The sequence below is a fragment of the Myotis davidii genome, unplaced genomic scaffold, assembly GCF_000327345.1.
Source record: "Myotis davidii unplaced genomic scaffold, ASM32734v1 scaffold1530, whole genome shotgun sequence".
Taxonomy (NCBI): domain Eukaryota; kingdom Metazoa; phylum Chordata; class Mammalia; order Chiroptera; family Vespertilionidae; genus Myotis; species Myotis davidii.
In genome coordinates, this window is record NW_006281749.1 from 42,095 (window position 1) to 57,772 (window position 15,678).

A 15,678-nucleotide genomic window follows, 5' to 3' on the forward strand; every position below is an offset into this window, starting at 1 on the left:
CATATATCCTTTCTGATTGGTGTTTCTGGTTTCTTGGGATATATTCCTAGAAGTGGGATCACAGGGTCAAATGGGAGTTCCATTTTCAGTCCGCAGGCCGACGCTCTATCCACTGAGCCAAACTGGTTTCGGCTATTTTGAAGTATTTAAAGTAGGATAGTGACAGCCTCGGATTTGAGACCAAGAAAGAACCTGCTTACTCCTGGGGCAGGGAAGGGGAATATATTCGTGCATGACTGCATTCATGAGCATCTACCCACAGACAACCTACACACGTGTATACCCACACTCGCCTGTGTGTACGGGGAACCTTCCCACAATGCAAGTGTGTGTCCTCGCATACATGTGTACATGTGTGCAGAGGGCCCAGCCACTGTCCCGTTCCACACACCGCTGCCTCTCAAAAAAGCCTTCCTATGCTCCTCAGAGACAAGGAAACTGGGTTGAGTCAATGTCCCTTTCATACACCTCATGGCCTTGCCTGCCCCTTTGTTAGCTTTGCTGACCCCATACCCCTTTCCCAGGGCACACACACAACTTATATCCCCACTTCATACCCTCTCCAGCCTTTCTGAGGCTTCCACTGGGGACCTGCTCCAGGGACTCATATGTGCAAGGTGGAGGCACCCAGCGCCAGACCTATTCGTGGAGAGACCAGTGAACTGAGGGCACACAGTTGGTAGTCAGGGCCATATATAGTTGTTGGGGAGCAAGGGCATGCCTGAGGGCCTCGGGCAGAGGGTTGGACTTCAGATATTACAGAATGTTCCCCTGCTGCCTCCGTTAAGCAGCCACTTCTCTGGGGCATTGAAAATAGGACTCTAGGCTAAGTAGAACATTTGGGGAAGCAGGGTTACCTCATAAATTGGCCTTCATTTCCTATCTCTGTCTTCCCTGCTGTACAGCTTCTCCAGGCACCTTTGGGACCAAAACCCTGTTTAAGCCCTTCCAAATGTGCCCTAGCTGGGCCTCTGGTCCAGCGTGGCCTCATTAGCTTCTCTGACAGACCAAAGTCTCCATCACCCCTCACCCCAAGCCCAACAACTATTGTTTCATTTGCTTCCCACAGCACCCTGGGGGTGGCCATTGTCAACTCCATCTCTGGGAGGAAGAGAAAGACTCGGGTAATGTGGTTTGCTCAGTCACCTGCAAATTCATTGCAGGGTCAGAATTGCGATTCCCTGACTCCCAGTCATTCATTAATTACGGCTGGTGAGACGCAGGGATTAACATTATCTGAGCACTTTTTATATGCTGGCTGCTTTGCATGTTTGTTTGTTTGTTTCACTTAAAGGCCAATCCTTATTGATAGGGATTATTATTGCCAGTTATAGGTTAGAGGCCCTAGAGGCGAAGTTGCCTGCTGAAGGTCATATAGCTAATAAGTTATTATCTGGAACTCAGATCTGCCTGTCTCCAAAACCAGTGCTCTTTGCACTGTCACATTGCTGCTTGGCTGCACCAATTGACCAGCTAGGCCAGGCTTTTAGAAGACAAAATAAATAAGGCTTGGTTCCATCTCTTAATGGGAATAGACAGTGGTTAATGTGATTATAAACTTACTAGAGGCCCAGTGCATGAAATTTGTGCATGGGTAGGGTCCCTAGCAGCTGCAGGCTGCTGGCCAGGGCCTTCCTTCATTCCATGCCATGCCCTAGTGGTCACTTTGCATATTAGGCTTTTATATATATAGATATGTGTGGGACTGTGTATAGGCAAGAAAGCAACCAACTCTACTGCGGAGAGAAAGGGTCAGGAAGCCTTCCTGAAAGAGATGGCACATCAGTTACTCCTTGAAAGATTAGAAAAAGCCAGAGAGGGCCTTGAAGGTAGGGGAAATGGTGTGAAAAACCATGGAGGTGAGACCATAAGGAGTCACAACCTATACTATGTAGGATATACTGTATGGGCCGTAGGTGATGAGAATTGGAGGTGGATGTGCTGGGCAGGACCCTGCTGTGGGGCTTGAATGTCGATCTAAAGTACTGAGACCTAAAAAAACAATAAATAAATAAATAAAGTACTGAGACTCGATTCTCTTGGTCCTGGAGAGCCATCACAGAGGCTAACATTTATTCAAATCAACATTTCCTAGAACGGTGTTTTTATGTCTGTCTATCCCAGTAGTCTGTAGATTCCCAAAGAGTAAGGCCTGAGTCTTTTCATCTTTTTCTCCCCAGGACCCTGCCAAGGAACTACTTGTTGAATTTTGAATATAGGGAGAGACCAGGTCTCTTACAGAATCACTGAGGGCTAGAGAGTCCAAAAAAGCAAAGGCCTAGGCAAGCTGGTATCTCCCAAGCCCTCTGCTAATTGTAGTCTTCCCCTCCTACAAGACCCAGCTTTGATGTATTTCTTCCAAGAAGCCCTTCTCGATGAGCTCTGCCTGGTCTGAAACAGACACACAGAGCTCTGTCAAGATCAAGTTCAGAGTCCATAATTTACTACCGAGTCACTTTCTATTTCTTTGTTTTATCTCGTATGATTCTACAGGAATTTCAGGAGACTTTCAAAAAAGAATTCAAGCAATAAAATTAAATAGAATAAGTAAGAAAAAATTGGTATCAGGTAATGTTTATTAAAGCTGAGAAAATAGACTGTGGACAAGCCTTCGTTGCCAGAGATAAGCCATAATCTGGTTCTGAGCTTCCTAGCGGCCAGTGCGAAAATAATAGAGAGATTACACAGTTCTTACAACAAGAAAGGAAAAGACAAAACAGTTCTTTAATGAAAGCAAAGCTTCCCCTAGCACAGTGGTGGCGAACCTTTTGAGCTCGGCGTGTCAGCATTTTGGAAAAACCCTAACTTAACTCTGGTGCCATGTCACATATAGAAATTCTTTGATATTTGCAACCATAGTAAAACAAAGATTTATATTTTTGATATTTATTTTATACATTTAAATGCCATTTAACAAAGAAAGATCAATGAAAAAAATGAGTTTGCGTGTCACCTCTGACACGCGTGTCATAGGTTCGCCATCACTGCCCTAGCATTTCACCTACATGGGGAGATTCATTTAGGGAGCCGTGAGTATGAAGTCCTTTAATGGTGAAATAGTCAAAGTTTCTAGAGGAGTTTCATTTGGTTCCTCTGGGTGAAAGCTGAGGGCATAATACCCTAGTGTATCTCAGTGGAAGTCCACTGCGTGTGTAGAGGGGAGAAAATGCACTGAATAACTTGAATGCTCATTGGCTGCATCTAGAAATAGGTCACAGTGTCTCTCTGACTACCTCAAAAGCACTGTGTGAACTCACTTTGGAAGGCGAAGAAGCTCTGCAATTATATTATTTGTTATTATTAGAGCTGGATGGGGTCAGAGAGGTCAATTGATTTGCCTGGGGTCACACAGCAAAAGAATTCTAGGATCCAGAATTTCTTTGAGTCTCAGGTACCTTATCTATCAAGTGAAGGGCAAAGTGGGTACATTACAAAGATTAGAGGAGATAAGAGATGTTGAAATGAGCTCTTCATGAGACAGTGTGCCCATGTGAGGACTCCAGTATGGAACCATTTTGTGCCCCCAGGGGGTCCTGGAAAGAGGGAGGAAGTGCTGGGGGACTGGGAGGGTGAATGGAAAATGAACCCCCCTCCTCCCTGCTCTCCCGCTCCAGCCTACCTCCTGAGCTGCGGCTTCCCTCCCCGGCCAGCCCATGGGGACGTGAGTGTGACAGACCTGCACCCTGGGGGCACGGCCACCTTCCACTGTGATTCAGGCTACCAGCTGCATGGTGAGGAGACGCTCATCTGCCTCAATAGCACCCGGCCGGCCTGGAGCGGTGAACCCCCCAGTTGCATGGGTGAGTCTCCTGCCACAATAGGTGGGGGCTTCTGTCCTAGGAACCCCACTGGAAGGGTTCTCTTGGGGGTCTCCATCTTTGGGGAACACCCATCTTGAAGAGTTGGACCCTGAAGAGTTGCTATCCTGGGGCCTCCATCTGGAGCTCTTTACATTGAGGTCTCCATCCTTGAAGTCCCCATCGATGGGGGATCTTCATCCGGGAATGTCCCACCTGGAAGGTTTCCATATTGGGAGTCACCGTTCTGGAGGTCCCTTCTTTTGGAGACTCCTCATCCTAGAAGAAACCATTCTTGGGGCGGGGAGGTGGGGGGCTGGAGTCTCAAACTGTGGGAGGGTCTCTATCCTGAAGAGTTCCTCCTGGGGATCCCAACTTGAAGATTTTCCATCTGAGGGCTTAAATTACGGGGCTCCCCCATGGTTACCCATCCCAGCATGTCTTCATTTTGGTGGAATCTCTGTTCTGGGGGTGTCCACTCTGGGTTTTCTTATTCCAGGTCTGGGTGCCCACCTGGGCAGTACCCTGGAAAAGGTCCTGTTCTCTGGGGTGGGCATGTAGGGCAGAGGCCATGCTGAGGCCAGGTCCCAGGCCAAGGTGTGGATGCAGCAGCTCTGAAGATTGGGAGGACAGGTCACCTTACCCTGCCCCTCCTCTGCCCACAGCATCCTGTGGTGGCACCATCCACAATGCTACACTGGGCCGCATCGTGTCACCTGAGCCCGGGGGAGCTGCAGGGCCCAACCTCACCTGCCGTTGGGTCATCGAAGCAGCTGAGGGACGCCGGCTGCACCTGCATTTCGAGAGGGTCTCGCTAGATGAGGACAATGACCGGTGAGGGTCTGGGCCTGGGGTCAGAGTCCCCACCTCAGGGAGATCGGGAGGCTGCAGTGGGAGACAGACAGACCTTGGGTGGGTCCCAGTTGGGGTCTGTGTCAAACACAGGTTAGTCCTTTTTCTTTGACAGTAGCCGTGGAAGCTTAGATGAATCTCTCAGCCTCTCTGTGCCCGTTTCCTCATTGGCAGCATGGAGGTAATAGTACCTCTCTCGCAAGTTTCCTGTGAGGATAAATGCATTAAGACATGCAATGTGCTTAGTGTGCCCAGCACACAGTAAGCACTAGAAATGTGTTTGCCATGGTCGTCGTCATCATATTATTTATCTAACAAACTGGTATCCCAGCTCTGCCCAGTAGTTGCTAGGTGACGTTAGCCAGGCTACTTAATCTTTCCGGGTTTCAATTTCCTCATCTATAAAATGAGAGGTTTCCTGTGAGCATTAAACATGATAAAATATGTAAAGGCTTAGCTAAGTACATGGCACATAATTAATGTTGGAAAACAATAGCTATGAAAATAAGCAAGGCGCTCCAGTGGCACAGCCGGTGAGCGCGCGGTACTTATAAGAAAACAAGAAGAGCGGGTAAGAGACGAAGCAGCTTCTGAGGGGAAACTGAGCTCCTGGCCACCCTCTGTCCACTCCAGGTTGATGGTGCGCTCAGGGGGCAGTCCCCTGTCCCCGGTCATCTATGACTCTGACATGGATGATGTCCCTGAGCGGGGCCTCATCAGTGACGCCCAGTCCCTCTATGTGGAGCTGCTTTCAGAGACTCCTGCCAATCCCCTGCTGCTAAGCCTCCGGTTTGATGCCCACACACGGTCACAAGAACATACTCTATCCCTGCTCATCTCCGTGTTTGGATTCCTGAAACCTGACTTGCCTCCCCACCCAAAATGACAAGGATCCCTTCATATGGGCCCCTTCTGATTTCCTGAGGCGGCCTTTTCTATTTAAGCTTCACCTATGGCTGGATCCAGGTACAGAGCCAAGGGACCGGTTACCTTAACCTCTCAGTTCTCTCCTCTGTGTTGGCTTCAGTCTCCAGCACTCAGTTTGTGGTGAACCCAGCAGTGCCAAATTAACATACTACCAACTGAGTAACTCTATCAAAAAGAGAGCAAGCATACCACTTTCCCAAGGGCGTCAGCGAAAAATGCCAGGAAATGTTCTGACGGCCTGGCTTAGGTCATATGCCTATGCCTGAGCCAATCGCCATAGCTAGGGGCAGATTATGCAGATCCACATCACGAGGCCATCCCTCCTTGGCCCCAACTGAACCTGATGGTGGAAGTGGGGGAGGCATGTGTGCCAAAAGGAAGGGGGATTGGATGCTGGACTGGTGGAAATAAGGAGGTCCGGGGCATTTGAGCTGGGCCTTACAGATGGAGATAATTTTAAAGGAGAGAAATTGGGAATTAATGTTTCAGGTGAAAGGAATGGTGTGAGCAATGGTAAAGAGGTAGAGAAAGGCATGTTTGGGAAACAGGATTTCAGTGTGGCTGTAGCAGAGGATGTGTGCAAATAGTAGCAGGAGAGAGACAAAGAAAGTGAAGTGCTCAGAAATGAAATGAATCAAAGGGTTTATTCATTTCATTTCTGAGAATCAGAGAAATGGAATTGGCTCTGGGCTCTAATGGATGTGTAGGATTTGGCCATGATACCTTATAAGGTTAAGTAACAGTGAGATAGACAGTGAATCTACAAAATAAATTGCATGTTCTATTCTGAGAGTGCAAGGAGCATGCCCAGGTTGGAGGCCTGCCCCCACAGTGTGGGCCACTGCTGACTCAGGAGCATCGGACGCCTGTTCGGTATCACAGGTATTGACATCTTAGCTCAGAGAATTTTGCAGCCAAGGTATGGTCAGGTGGGAAAACAAAAATGCTCTACAAATGTTCATTTTCCTGACTTAGTCCAAAGTCAACACACAGCTTTTGTGTCAGCTGCACTTTTGGGTGCCAGCCCAGCATGGATCATCAGGGGTTATCAGAATCCAACAGTTATGCTTGAGAAGAGAACACACCTCCATGAGCCAGTGTCCTGGGGCACGGTCCCCCCTGCCCCCTCCTTTGCAATTTCCAGAGGCAAGTGTTTGTGGCTGGTAATCAAGCAACCTGGGTTTCAGACTTGGTTCTGCCACTGCCCTACTGTGTGACCATGGGCAAATTTTTTTTTTTTGTCTGTGGACCTTAGTTTCCTCATCTGTGTAACGGTGGCTAGGATTTGACTAGCCTAGGGGCTTCCCTCTAGAGGCTGGGGAGGTAACATCAATGTACGAAGGACTGTTAGGGTTTTAGGGAAACTGGAGAGTGAAAGCTAAGTCCAAAGGCATTCAATTTTAAGCAGCCCACTGAGTGGCCAAGCAACACTTGAATTTCAGCCCAAGTTCCCAATGGAGACCCCTTGAGGCCTGTCCTAATGCTTAATGTGTGTGATTGACTCTTCCTTAGCCTTTGAAGAAGATCGCTGCTTCGCCCCCTTCCTGGCACACGGCAATGTCACCACCACAGACCCTGAGTACCGCCCAGGGGCGCTGGCTACCTTCTCATGCCTCCCGGGATATGCCTTGGAGCCCCCTGGTCCCCCCAACGCCATCGAATGTGTGGATCCCACAGAACCCCACTGGAATGACTCCGAGCCAGCCTGCAAGGGTGAGCCTTCCATATCCCAGTAAGACCTTCAGTGATTACCCCCCGAGCTGGGAATCCTAGGAAGGCCATTCACGGAGACCTGCATACCCCAACCTAATAAACGCAGGCCTTGGGTAATCTCTGTCCCTTTCAGAGACTTCGTTTTCAGAACTAAATGATTGGCGGGCTTGTTTCAGAATCCAGGGGTCACAACCCAAATGTCTCCAACAGCTAGAAGTGGAGCTGGGCCAAGTGCTGGACTGGCTGGAGAGTGGGCGGGGTTAATTAAGAGCAGGGCTGGGGATTGGATGCAGCAGGACTAGGGGTGGAAGAAAAAAACAGGTAGCAGGGAACCCGTGAGGCGGTCTTGGTGCATACAGTTGGGAGTGGTGAGGATTGTGGTGAAATGGAGATTACACGCCACCTGGGTCCTGAATTTGACACCCTTTCTACCCTAGCCATGTGCGGAGGGGAGCTGTCGGAGCCGGCTGGTGTGGTGCTCTCTCCAGACTGGCCCCAGAGCTATAGCCCCGGCCAGGACTGCGTGTGGGGCCTCCATGTCCAGGAGGAGAAGCGCATCTTGCTCCAAGTTGAGATGTAGGTTTGGGTGCCGCAGAGGATGGAATGGGTGTGGGCTCAGCAAACTGGTGTAACAACACACTAGCCTGCACCCCCAGCCTGGTAGCTCCTGTGTCTACCCAGGACTGGGTGAATGTGTGGTCTGGTGAATGAGGAGACTAAAGGTTCCTGACGCGGGTGTGGGGGTCAGGTAGACCTGGGTACACACCTAGTCAGCCAGTCTTGGACAAACGGCCTTCCTCCGGGCTATTGTGGGAAAGGGCATCTGGTCTGGAATCTCCCACTGGGGCCCGGGACCCAGGCCCAAGTTGCTGCAGCACCAACAGAACTAAAGTGGGTGTGGGGAGAGTGCAGTGAGCTGACTTGATATGAGGTAGTTAACGGGACTGGACAGAACCGGAAGCGGGCGTGGCCAAAAGCCGGTCCTCAGGCGGGGCCTGGAGTTGGGCGGGATGATCAAGAGCACGAGGAGCCGCAGAACTAGTGGAACCTGGAGAGACCAGCAGAGAGAAGCCCGTAATTGGCCAAGACGGAGGAGGGGCCAGACGGATCGGACCGTAGTCCAGCCTCCATATCTGGTCCTACTCCCTGCAGCTTGAATGTGCGCGAAGGGGACATGCTGACACTGTTCGACGGGGACGGTCCCAGCGCCCGAGTCCTGGCCCAGCTGCGGGGACCTCAGCCGCGCCGCCGCCTCCTCTCCTCTGGGCCGGATCTCACGCTGCAGTTCCAGGCGCCGCCCGGTCCCCCAAACCCCGGCCTGGGCCAGGGTTTCGTGTTGCACTTCAAAGGTACCGACGTCTGGGGTCCCCGGATGGGCAGGGTTCCAGCAGGAGCGAGGCCCCACGAGGCTGGACGGGTGCCCTGGCCGCAGAGCAGCCCCTGAACTAGCCGTCTCCACCCGGCAGAGGTCCCCAGGAACGACACGTGCCCCGAGCTGCCACCGCCGGAGTGGGGCTGGAGGACGGCTTCCCACGGGGACCTGATCCGGGGCACCGTGCTCACTTATCAGTGCGAACCGGGAAAGCCCTTCGGGCTCCACGCTCCGCTGGGGCCCCGCCCACTTCCCTCTGCGCCCCGCCTCCGGCCTTTGTCCCCGCCCCTATCCTGTCCAGGTTCCGTCCCTTCTCTCTGGGTCGCTCCGCCCTATGCCCTTGGTACCCGAAACTGTGCCCTCTGGACCTCAGTCTCACCCTCTCGGGCCGCCTCCCACTCTCTGGCACTGCTCTGGTCTCGGACCCCGTTTCCTCTGGGTCCTGCTTCATCTTTCCAAGGCCCCTCCACTGTTCTTCGTTAATTCTACCCTCTCTGGCCCCGCCCCATCAGCGCTTGGTTACTCGCTCCCGTTCTAGGTCCTGCGCCAGGGTCTCAGCCCCCAGCCTGTGACATTACAGGGAGTCACGTTGCTAGGGCCTGGGCAGTCAGTGAAGCCCATGCTGGATTTGGGCTGAGCTGAGACCCAACACAGAGGGGTTGGGGCCCTCCCTACCCTGCTGGAGTTCACAGCCTGAGGGAGGGACAGCTAGTTAAACAACTCAAGGTATTAGAGTGGTAACCACCATACTTAACATCTCTGAGCCGTGGCTTCTCACCAGTGAAGTAGGAATAGGGGGTTGTGAAGAGCAAATGAAGTTTTTCACACACTGCCTGGTGTCTGTAACAGTAAGTAATGGCTGCTGTAAGTACGAAGAAGGGCTGTGGGAAGAGGGGGGCGTTATTTGTCCCAGGGAAGAGGCAGGACATTTCACAGAAGCGGTGATATTTATTTTTTTATTATTATTTTTAATATATTTTTTATTGACTTCAGAGAGGAAGGAAGAGGGAGAGAGAGATAGAAACATCCACGATGAGAGAGTATCATGGATCGGCTGCCTCCTGCAAGGCCCCCACTGGGGATGGATCCCACAACCCGGGCATGTGCCCTTGACTGGAATCGAACCCGGGACCCTCCAGTTCACAGGCCAACACTCTATCCACTGAGCAAAACCGGCCAGGGCAGAAGCGGTGATATTTAAGGAGCTGGGAGCCAGGCTGGTGTGGCTCAGTTGGTTGAGCATTGTTCCATGAATTGAGAAGTCACCTGTTTGATTCCTGGTCGGGGCACATGCCTGAGTTTTGGATTTGATCCCCAGTACGGGGCATGCAGGAGGCACCTGAACGATCTTTCCATCTCTTTCCATCTCCCTTTAAAAAAAAATAAATAAAAACTTATTTTAAAACAACATCAACACACTTTAAAAATAAATAAGTAACGGAGCTGGGAGATTTTATCTGTTAGAAGAGCAAAAAGGGGTGGCATCGTGTCACTTTCTCCCTGTTTGGAGCAGCCTGTTACTGGAATAAGGGATTGTAGGTCTAGCTGGCCCTTGGGGGCACTGGTGGGGCCCATGAGCATAAAAGTTTCAGGAGGCCAGATTTGGGTTGGACACAAGTCTAGTTGACACAGCTTCCCAGACAGGACAGGGACAGGGACAGAAAAGGATGGAGGCAGGGTCCAGAGTGGGGAGGCCTAGCCCAGCTGCTCCAGGCTCAAGAGGGAATCTGCCCAAATGAGCCCAAAGCTGAGCTGAGACCCAAATCTCTGAATTTCAGCCCAGAGCTCCACAGCTGTGCCCGAGGGGTTCCAGCCCTGCCGTTCCCTGAGTGACTGTGCGCTAATCATTTGACTGCCCTGAGCCCTGGGCCCCAAGGCAAATGACAGTGATACTGACCTCAGGATCATCAGAGTATATATCAAGTTTTTGTTGTTGTTGTTGAATCCTGACTCAAGGATATTTTCCCATTGAATTTTCAGAGACATTGAGGCAGGTGAGGGGGGACGGGGAGAGAGAGAAAAATATTGATGTAAGAGACATATAGACCAGCTGCCTCCCACACTTGCTCCAGCTGGGAAGTGAATCGAACCCGAGAACCTCCGGTCCTCGGGCCAATAGCATCTGAGAAACACAGGCCAGGGTGAGGTTTTTTTTCCTGTTTTGTTTGTTTGTTTTTGTTTTTAATCAGAGTTTATATCATGTTTGTAAACATTTAGCAGGATGCCTTGCACAAGTCTGTATATAAGAAATGGCTGTGATTATGACTCTTCCACAAGGTTGTAAACTCAACACCTGCAGGGGCCAGGCAGGCGCTGTTAGTGAGCAGTGAGTGCGCTGGGAAGGCCGAGAGGGAGAGGAGCCGGCGGGCAGCTGCTGTTCTGCCGATGGCTGCCATGCAGGGCTGACACTGCGGGGCTTTAGCTGGTACGCTCAGTGCAGTGGTTAAATATTTAACATTTTATCCTAGGATGGGGCCTAGGTTTCCCCAATCACTGTGTTCCCGAAGAAGCCAGAAATATAAAACGCATTGAATTATAAGTTTTTCCAACTCCTGCTCCCTTCATTCTGAGGAAATAGTGGGAAGTAGGGGGTTCAGGCATCTCCTAGCCCTGAGCTTCTGGGAGGTCTTTTAAGGCACGAGCTCCCCTTGACTTCGCCCTCCTGCCAACAGTCATGACTTGTGCTGATCCTGGTGAGATCACCAATGGGCACCGTACCACCTCGGACGCTGGCTTCCCTGTTGGCTCCCATGTCCAGTACCGCTGTCTGCCCGGGTACAGCCTAGAGGGAGCCGCCGTGCTCACCTGCTACAGCCGGGACACAGGCACCCCCAAGTGGAGTGACCGGGTCCCCAAGTGCGCCTGTGAGTCGGGGGACACCTGGGAAGGATGGCTGGGTGGGTTGCTCAGCAGTGCAACTGGCATGTGACTGACATGTTCCCTGCAGTGAAGTACGAGCCGTGCCTGAACCCAGGGGTGCCGGAGAACGGCTATCAGACGCTGTACAAGCATCACTACCAGGCGGGCGAGTCTCTGCGCTTTTTCTGCTATGAGGGCTTCGAGCTCATCGGCGAGGTCACCATCACCTGTGTGCCCGGCCACCCCTCACAGTGGACCAGCCAACCCCCACTCTGCAAAGGTGCCTGGGCAGGCAGGGCAGGAGCGGGCATAGCAGTGTTTGGGGAGTGACAGGGCTGAGAAAGTCAGGCAGCAAATTCGAGACCAATGGTCACCCTGCCGAGCTCCCGTTCGCCTCCTGTGGGCTCTCACCCAGAAGTCCAGGGAGCCATGGTCGAGAAATGATCCTAAGGGATGCAGTAGAAGGGGCTTTGGTTTAGAAGTCTCTTGTCCTCTAGAAAGGTCTCAGTTTCCCTATTTTTGATAATTCTACAGACCTGGATGGTTTAGACTGCCCAGGGTTAGGATCCCGGAACTTCAAGGGGCCTGCAGGGGGAGGAAGAAGGCCCTGCCCTGACTCCTCCTCCCTCTCCCCCACCAAGAGAAAGACAAAGCTTAGGTTAAGCATCGGGCAGAGAACCAAGCTGTCCAGCCCAGCCCCACTGGGCTCCTGCCCTCTACCCAGCCTCCTTCCCTCCCTGGCTCAGACCCCGTCCCCTCCCCCTCCTCTCCCTGCAGTGGCCTATGAGGAGCTCCAGGACAACCGAAAACTGGAAGGTCAGTGAGGGCACAGGTGGAGACCCAGGCCTGGCTGAGTCGGGAGGGCAAGGCAGAGGCTGGGGGCAGGAGGCCAGGCCCCGGAGGGGCGAGGCCCAGGGTTCAGGGCCCAGGGCAGGAGGCTGGGAGAGCCCAGGGCTCGGCCCAGCCCCAGCTCAATGACCTCTCCCCCTCCCACCAGTGACCCAGACCACAGACCCATCAAGACAGCTGGAGGGAGGGAACCTCGCCTTGGCCATCCTGCTGCCCCTAGGCCTGGTCATTGTCCTGGGCTGTGGCGTTTACATATACTACACCAAGTAAGTACCATCCAGGGAGCTGTGGGGTGGGCATCCTGCCTGCCTGGAGGGTGAGGTGCGGTTGGGGGCTCACCTCTCTATAAGCCTCTCCATCTCCTCCCTTCCCAGGCTGCAGGGAAAATCCCTCTTTGGCTTCTCGGGCTCCCATTCCTACAGCCCCATCACCGTGGAGTCAGATTTCAGCAATCCACTGTATGAAGCTGGGGTGAGCCCTGCCCCTGCCCCTGGAGTGCCCACTCCCAGCTCCCCCAGGACGCCATAACTTCTCTCATGGTGTCTGTAATCTGTCTCGGGAATTTCAAACTCAGCTGCCTACAAAGGCCACATCAATGAACAAGCGAGTCAGGTGTGAACAGTAGGGAGTGGTGAGGACCTTGGCTCCCTGGAGAATGTGTGCCCCACCTAGTCCATAATGGAAACAGGCCCAATTGCCAGATTGTTCAAGACAATCCAGAAATTCTGGTTTTTATGTGCTTTTAATATGCTGTAGGATGAACCAAGCATATCCATTTCCACCCTATGGTGCCCAAACCACCAATGATGTTACCTGAAAAGTCCAGGTTCTTTCCCCTTCCCTGTGTTCATACTCCCATGTTGCTGCCTCCTCCACCACCATCCCACTCCAGCAACTGATCCCATCTCTTTGTCTCCAGGATACACGGGAGTATGAAGTTTCCATCTGAACCCCAAGACTAAGGCTGCAGGACCCAGACGTCCCTCCCCTCCTCATTCTGGGCGGGAGGAGTGCAGGACCTGGTCTCTGGCTCCTTCCTTCCTGTTGTGTAAATAGTCTCCTGGTCCCACAAGGGGGCTTTGTTGGCCCTGGGGACCCTACAGTAAATAAACCAGCATCCTGTCACCCAAAACCTCCTCTTCTCAGTTGCCAAATAAGGGGCCTCCCCCACCCTACTGGCTTTTGGATCCTGGCATGGGAACTCAGTTCCACTACAACGCCTGGGGCCCCTCCAGCCCAGGGTACCTCATAAGGACTGCCCCCCGAGAGCTCCGCTGTTCCCTTGGCCATGAAGACTCTGACCTTCCCAGATGCTCTGGCCCCCAGCCTAACCCCTGGGCTTGGAGGGTCAGAAGGATGAAGGGGGAGCCGGGACAAGGCCCCTGTGCCCTTCCTGCCATCTACTCAACCCACAGTCTCTCCACCTTTGCTTCTGGATTTTTGTTTTTGAGCAATAAACTGGAAATCACCATTTGTAACTGGGCTGGTGGGGTGTGGGAAGGTGGGTCCCTGAGCAATGGAGAGGGTGATGGTGGCCTCTGGAGAGAGAGCTGGGGAAAGGGGAACAATGGGAGGGGGGGGATCTAAGACTGGGCTCGGAGCAATGTCAAGGGGTCAAAAGCCTGGCTGTAGGGTCAGCCTTTGAGAAGGACCAGCTGGGACAAGTCCCTCTGGGCCTCAGCTTTCTCTCCACCAAGGCTGCTGTTTGTAGCCTCTTCTCGCCAGGCAGTAGCTGACAGCAGTCCCACCTCCTCCCTCCCTGTTTGGCAGGAGACAAACAGGTGTCAATTTGTCTCATGTTTACCCGCCTCCCTGAGAATTTTTGTATCCAAATGTACTATCTCCACCCACTCACCATTTTGGCACTTCAGCATATCTGCTTTATAGGTCTCCCAAGTATTGGTGATATTTGAGATGTCATAACCGGTGAGCTTGCTTTGTATCCTGTGTCCATTTCTACTTTAATTTTTTAAATATTTTATTGATTTTTTTACAGAGAGGAAGGGAGAAGGATAGTTAGAAACATCGATGAGAGAGAAGCATCGATCAGCTGCCTCCCGCACACTCCCCACTGGGGATGTGCCTACAACCAAGGTACATGCCCTTGACCGGAGTCAAACCTGGGACCCTTCAGTCCGCAGCCCGACGCTCTATCCAGTGAGCCAAACCGGCTAGGGCTCTACTTTAATTTTTAACATAAGGAATCTATAGCCTGTTTGTCTAAAGAGTTTCTAAACTAATTGGCTTTTACTTAATTGAAAATGTATTTTTAAATACAATTAAACATTTAGGACATTCAAAAGGATACTGAAATACTCAAAAGGGGGTTGAATTTTAGGAGAACATGGGGCAAATTGATCTTGATAATAACCTGAGTTTGGGGCATTTATTCTGGGCCAGGCATTGTGCTAAGCACTTTGTATGCATGTTTTTAACCCTGTGAGGCAAGGACAGTTATTCCCATTTTCAGATAAGGAAACTGGCTCAGAGGTACCAACTGACTTCCTCAGGAAGCTACAGTATTGACCAGACTGGAATGTAAATGAAAACTCCACAAAGCCGGCCGAACTGCCTCTGGCTAGTAATGGGTGTGATATGTTCCTGTCGGCAGGAGACCCCAAAGCTCAGAGGGGAGACTACAGCCCGATTTTGGTGGCAGAGGTGGCAAGAGTGGACCTGCTCAGATGCCAGGCCCGGACCTTACGGTGCTAAAGTTTGGCTAGGAGGCTGGGTTGGGATCCATAAGCACACCTCTGCCAGCAGGTTGATAGTAACGCCCTGAATTAAAACCGCTCCAATAATATGTCCACACATCTGACAAAAAAAAGGAAAAGAAAAAGAAAGGCCACTCCTCCCGCATCTCCATGCCAGAGAAGTCACACCGAGCACTGCCAGGGTTGGGAGGAGGGAAGGATCTGTCTCTTTATTTAAGCCTTGGTTTTCTGGCCGTGTCCTTGCCAGCTGAGAGTGGAGAGATGTGTGATGGTTCCAGGACATTCTGGAGGCTTCAGGGGTGATGACTGGAAGTGATTAATGAGTGTGAAAGGAGCTCTGAGGCATGTTGTAGAGGCACAGAATGGGGGAGGGCATGAGGGGCCGAGAGCAGTACCAAAAGGGGTTGGGATCATCCTTCAGAGGTCAAGCTGCTAGGCAGAGCTCCCTGGAAAAGAAAAAGAGGCTGTGACTATCTATCTATCTATCTATCATCTATCTATCTATCTATCTATCTATCTATCTATCTATCTATCTATCTATCTATCTATTTATTTAAAGGCTGTGACTCTAGATCCAAGGCCCATGTTTTTTTAT

The 15,678-nt window shown here is 51.7% G+C and overlaps 1 protein-coding gene across 1 annotated transcript in view; it reads left to right on the forward strand.

Moving 5' to 3' along the window:
• Positions 1-13,842, forward strand: part of SEZ6L2 (seizure related 6 homolog (mouse)-like 2) — an 18,785-nt gene extending 4,943 nt beyond the window's left edge. The window contains exons 6-19 of the mRNA XM_015570602.1: positions 3,615-3,800; positions 4,463-4,631; positions 5,283-5,444; positions 7,087-7,289; positions 7,727-7,865; positions 8,442-8,638; positions 8,756-9,143; positions 10,440-10,490; positions 11,287-11,525; positions 11,609-11,800; positions 12,298-12,336; positions 12,518-12,635; positions 12,744-12,840; positions 13,289-13,842. Of these exons, the coding sequence (XP_015426088.1) occupies positions 3,615-3,800; positions 4,463-4,631; positions 5,283-5,444; positions 7,087-7,289; positions 7,727-7,865; positions 8,442-8,638; positions 8,756-9,143; positions 10,440-10,490; positions 11,287-11,525; positions 11,609-11,800; positions 12,298-12,336; positions 12,518-12,635; positions 12,744-12,840; positions 13,289-13,318 (2,210 nt within the window). The 3' untranslated portion in view covers positions 13,319-13,842. The remainder of the gene's footprint in view (positions 1-3,614; positions 3,801-4,462; positions 4,632-5,282; positions 5,445-7,086; positions 7,290-7,726; positions 7,866-8,441; positions 8,639-8,755; positions 9,144-10,439; positions 10,491-11,286; positions 11,526-11,608; positions 11,801-12,297; positions 12,337-12,517; positions 12,636-12,743; positions 12,841-13,288) is intronic.
• Positions 13,843-15,678: the final 1,836 nt, after the last annotated feature.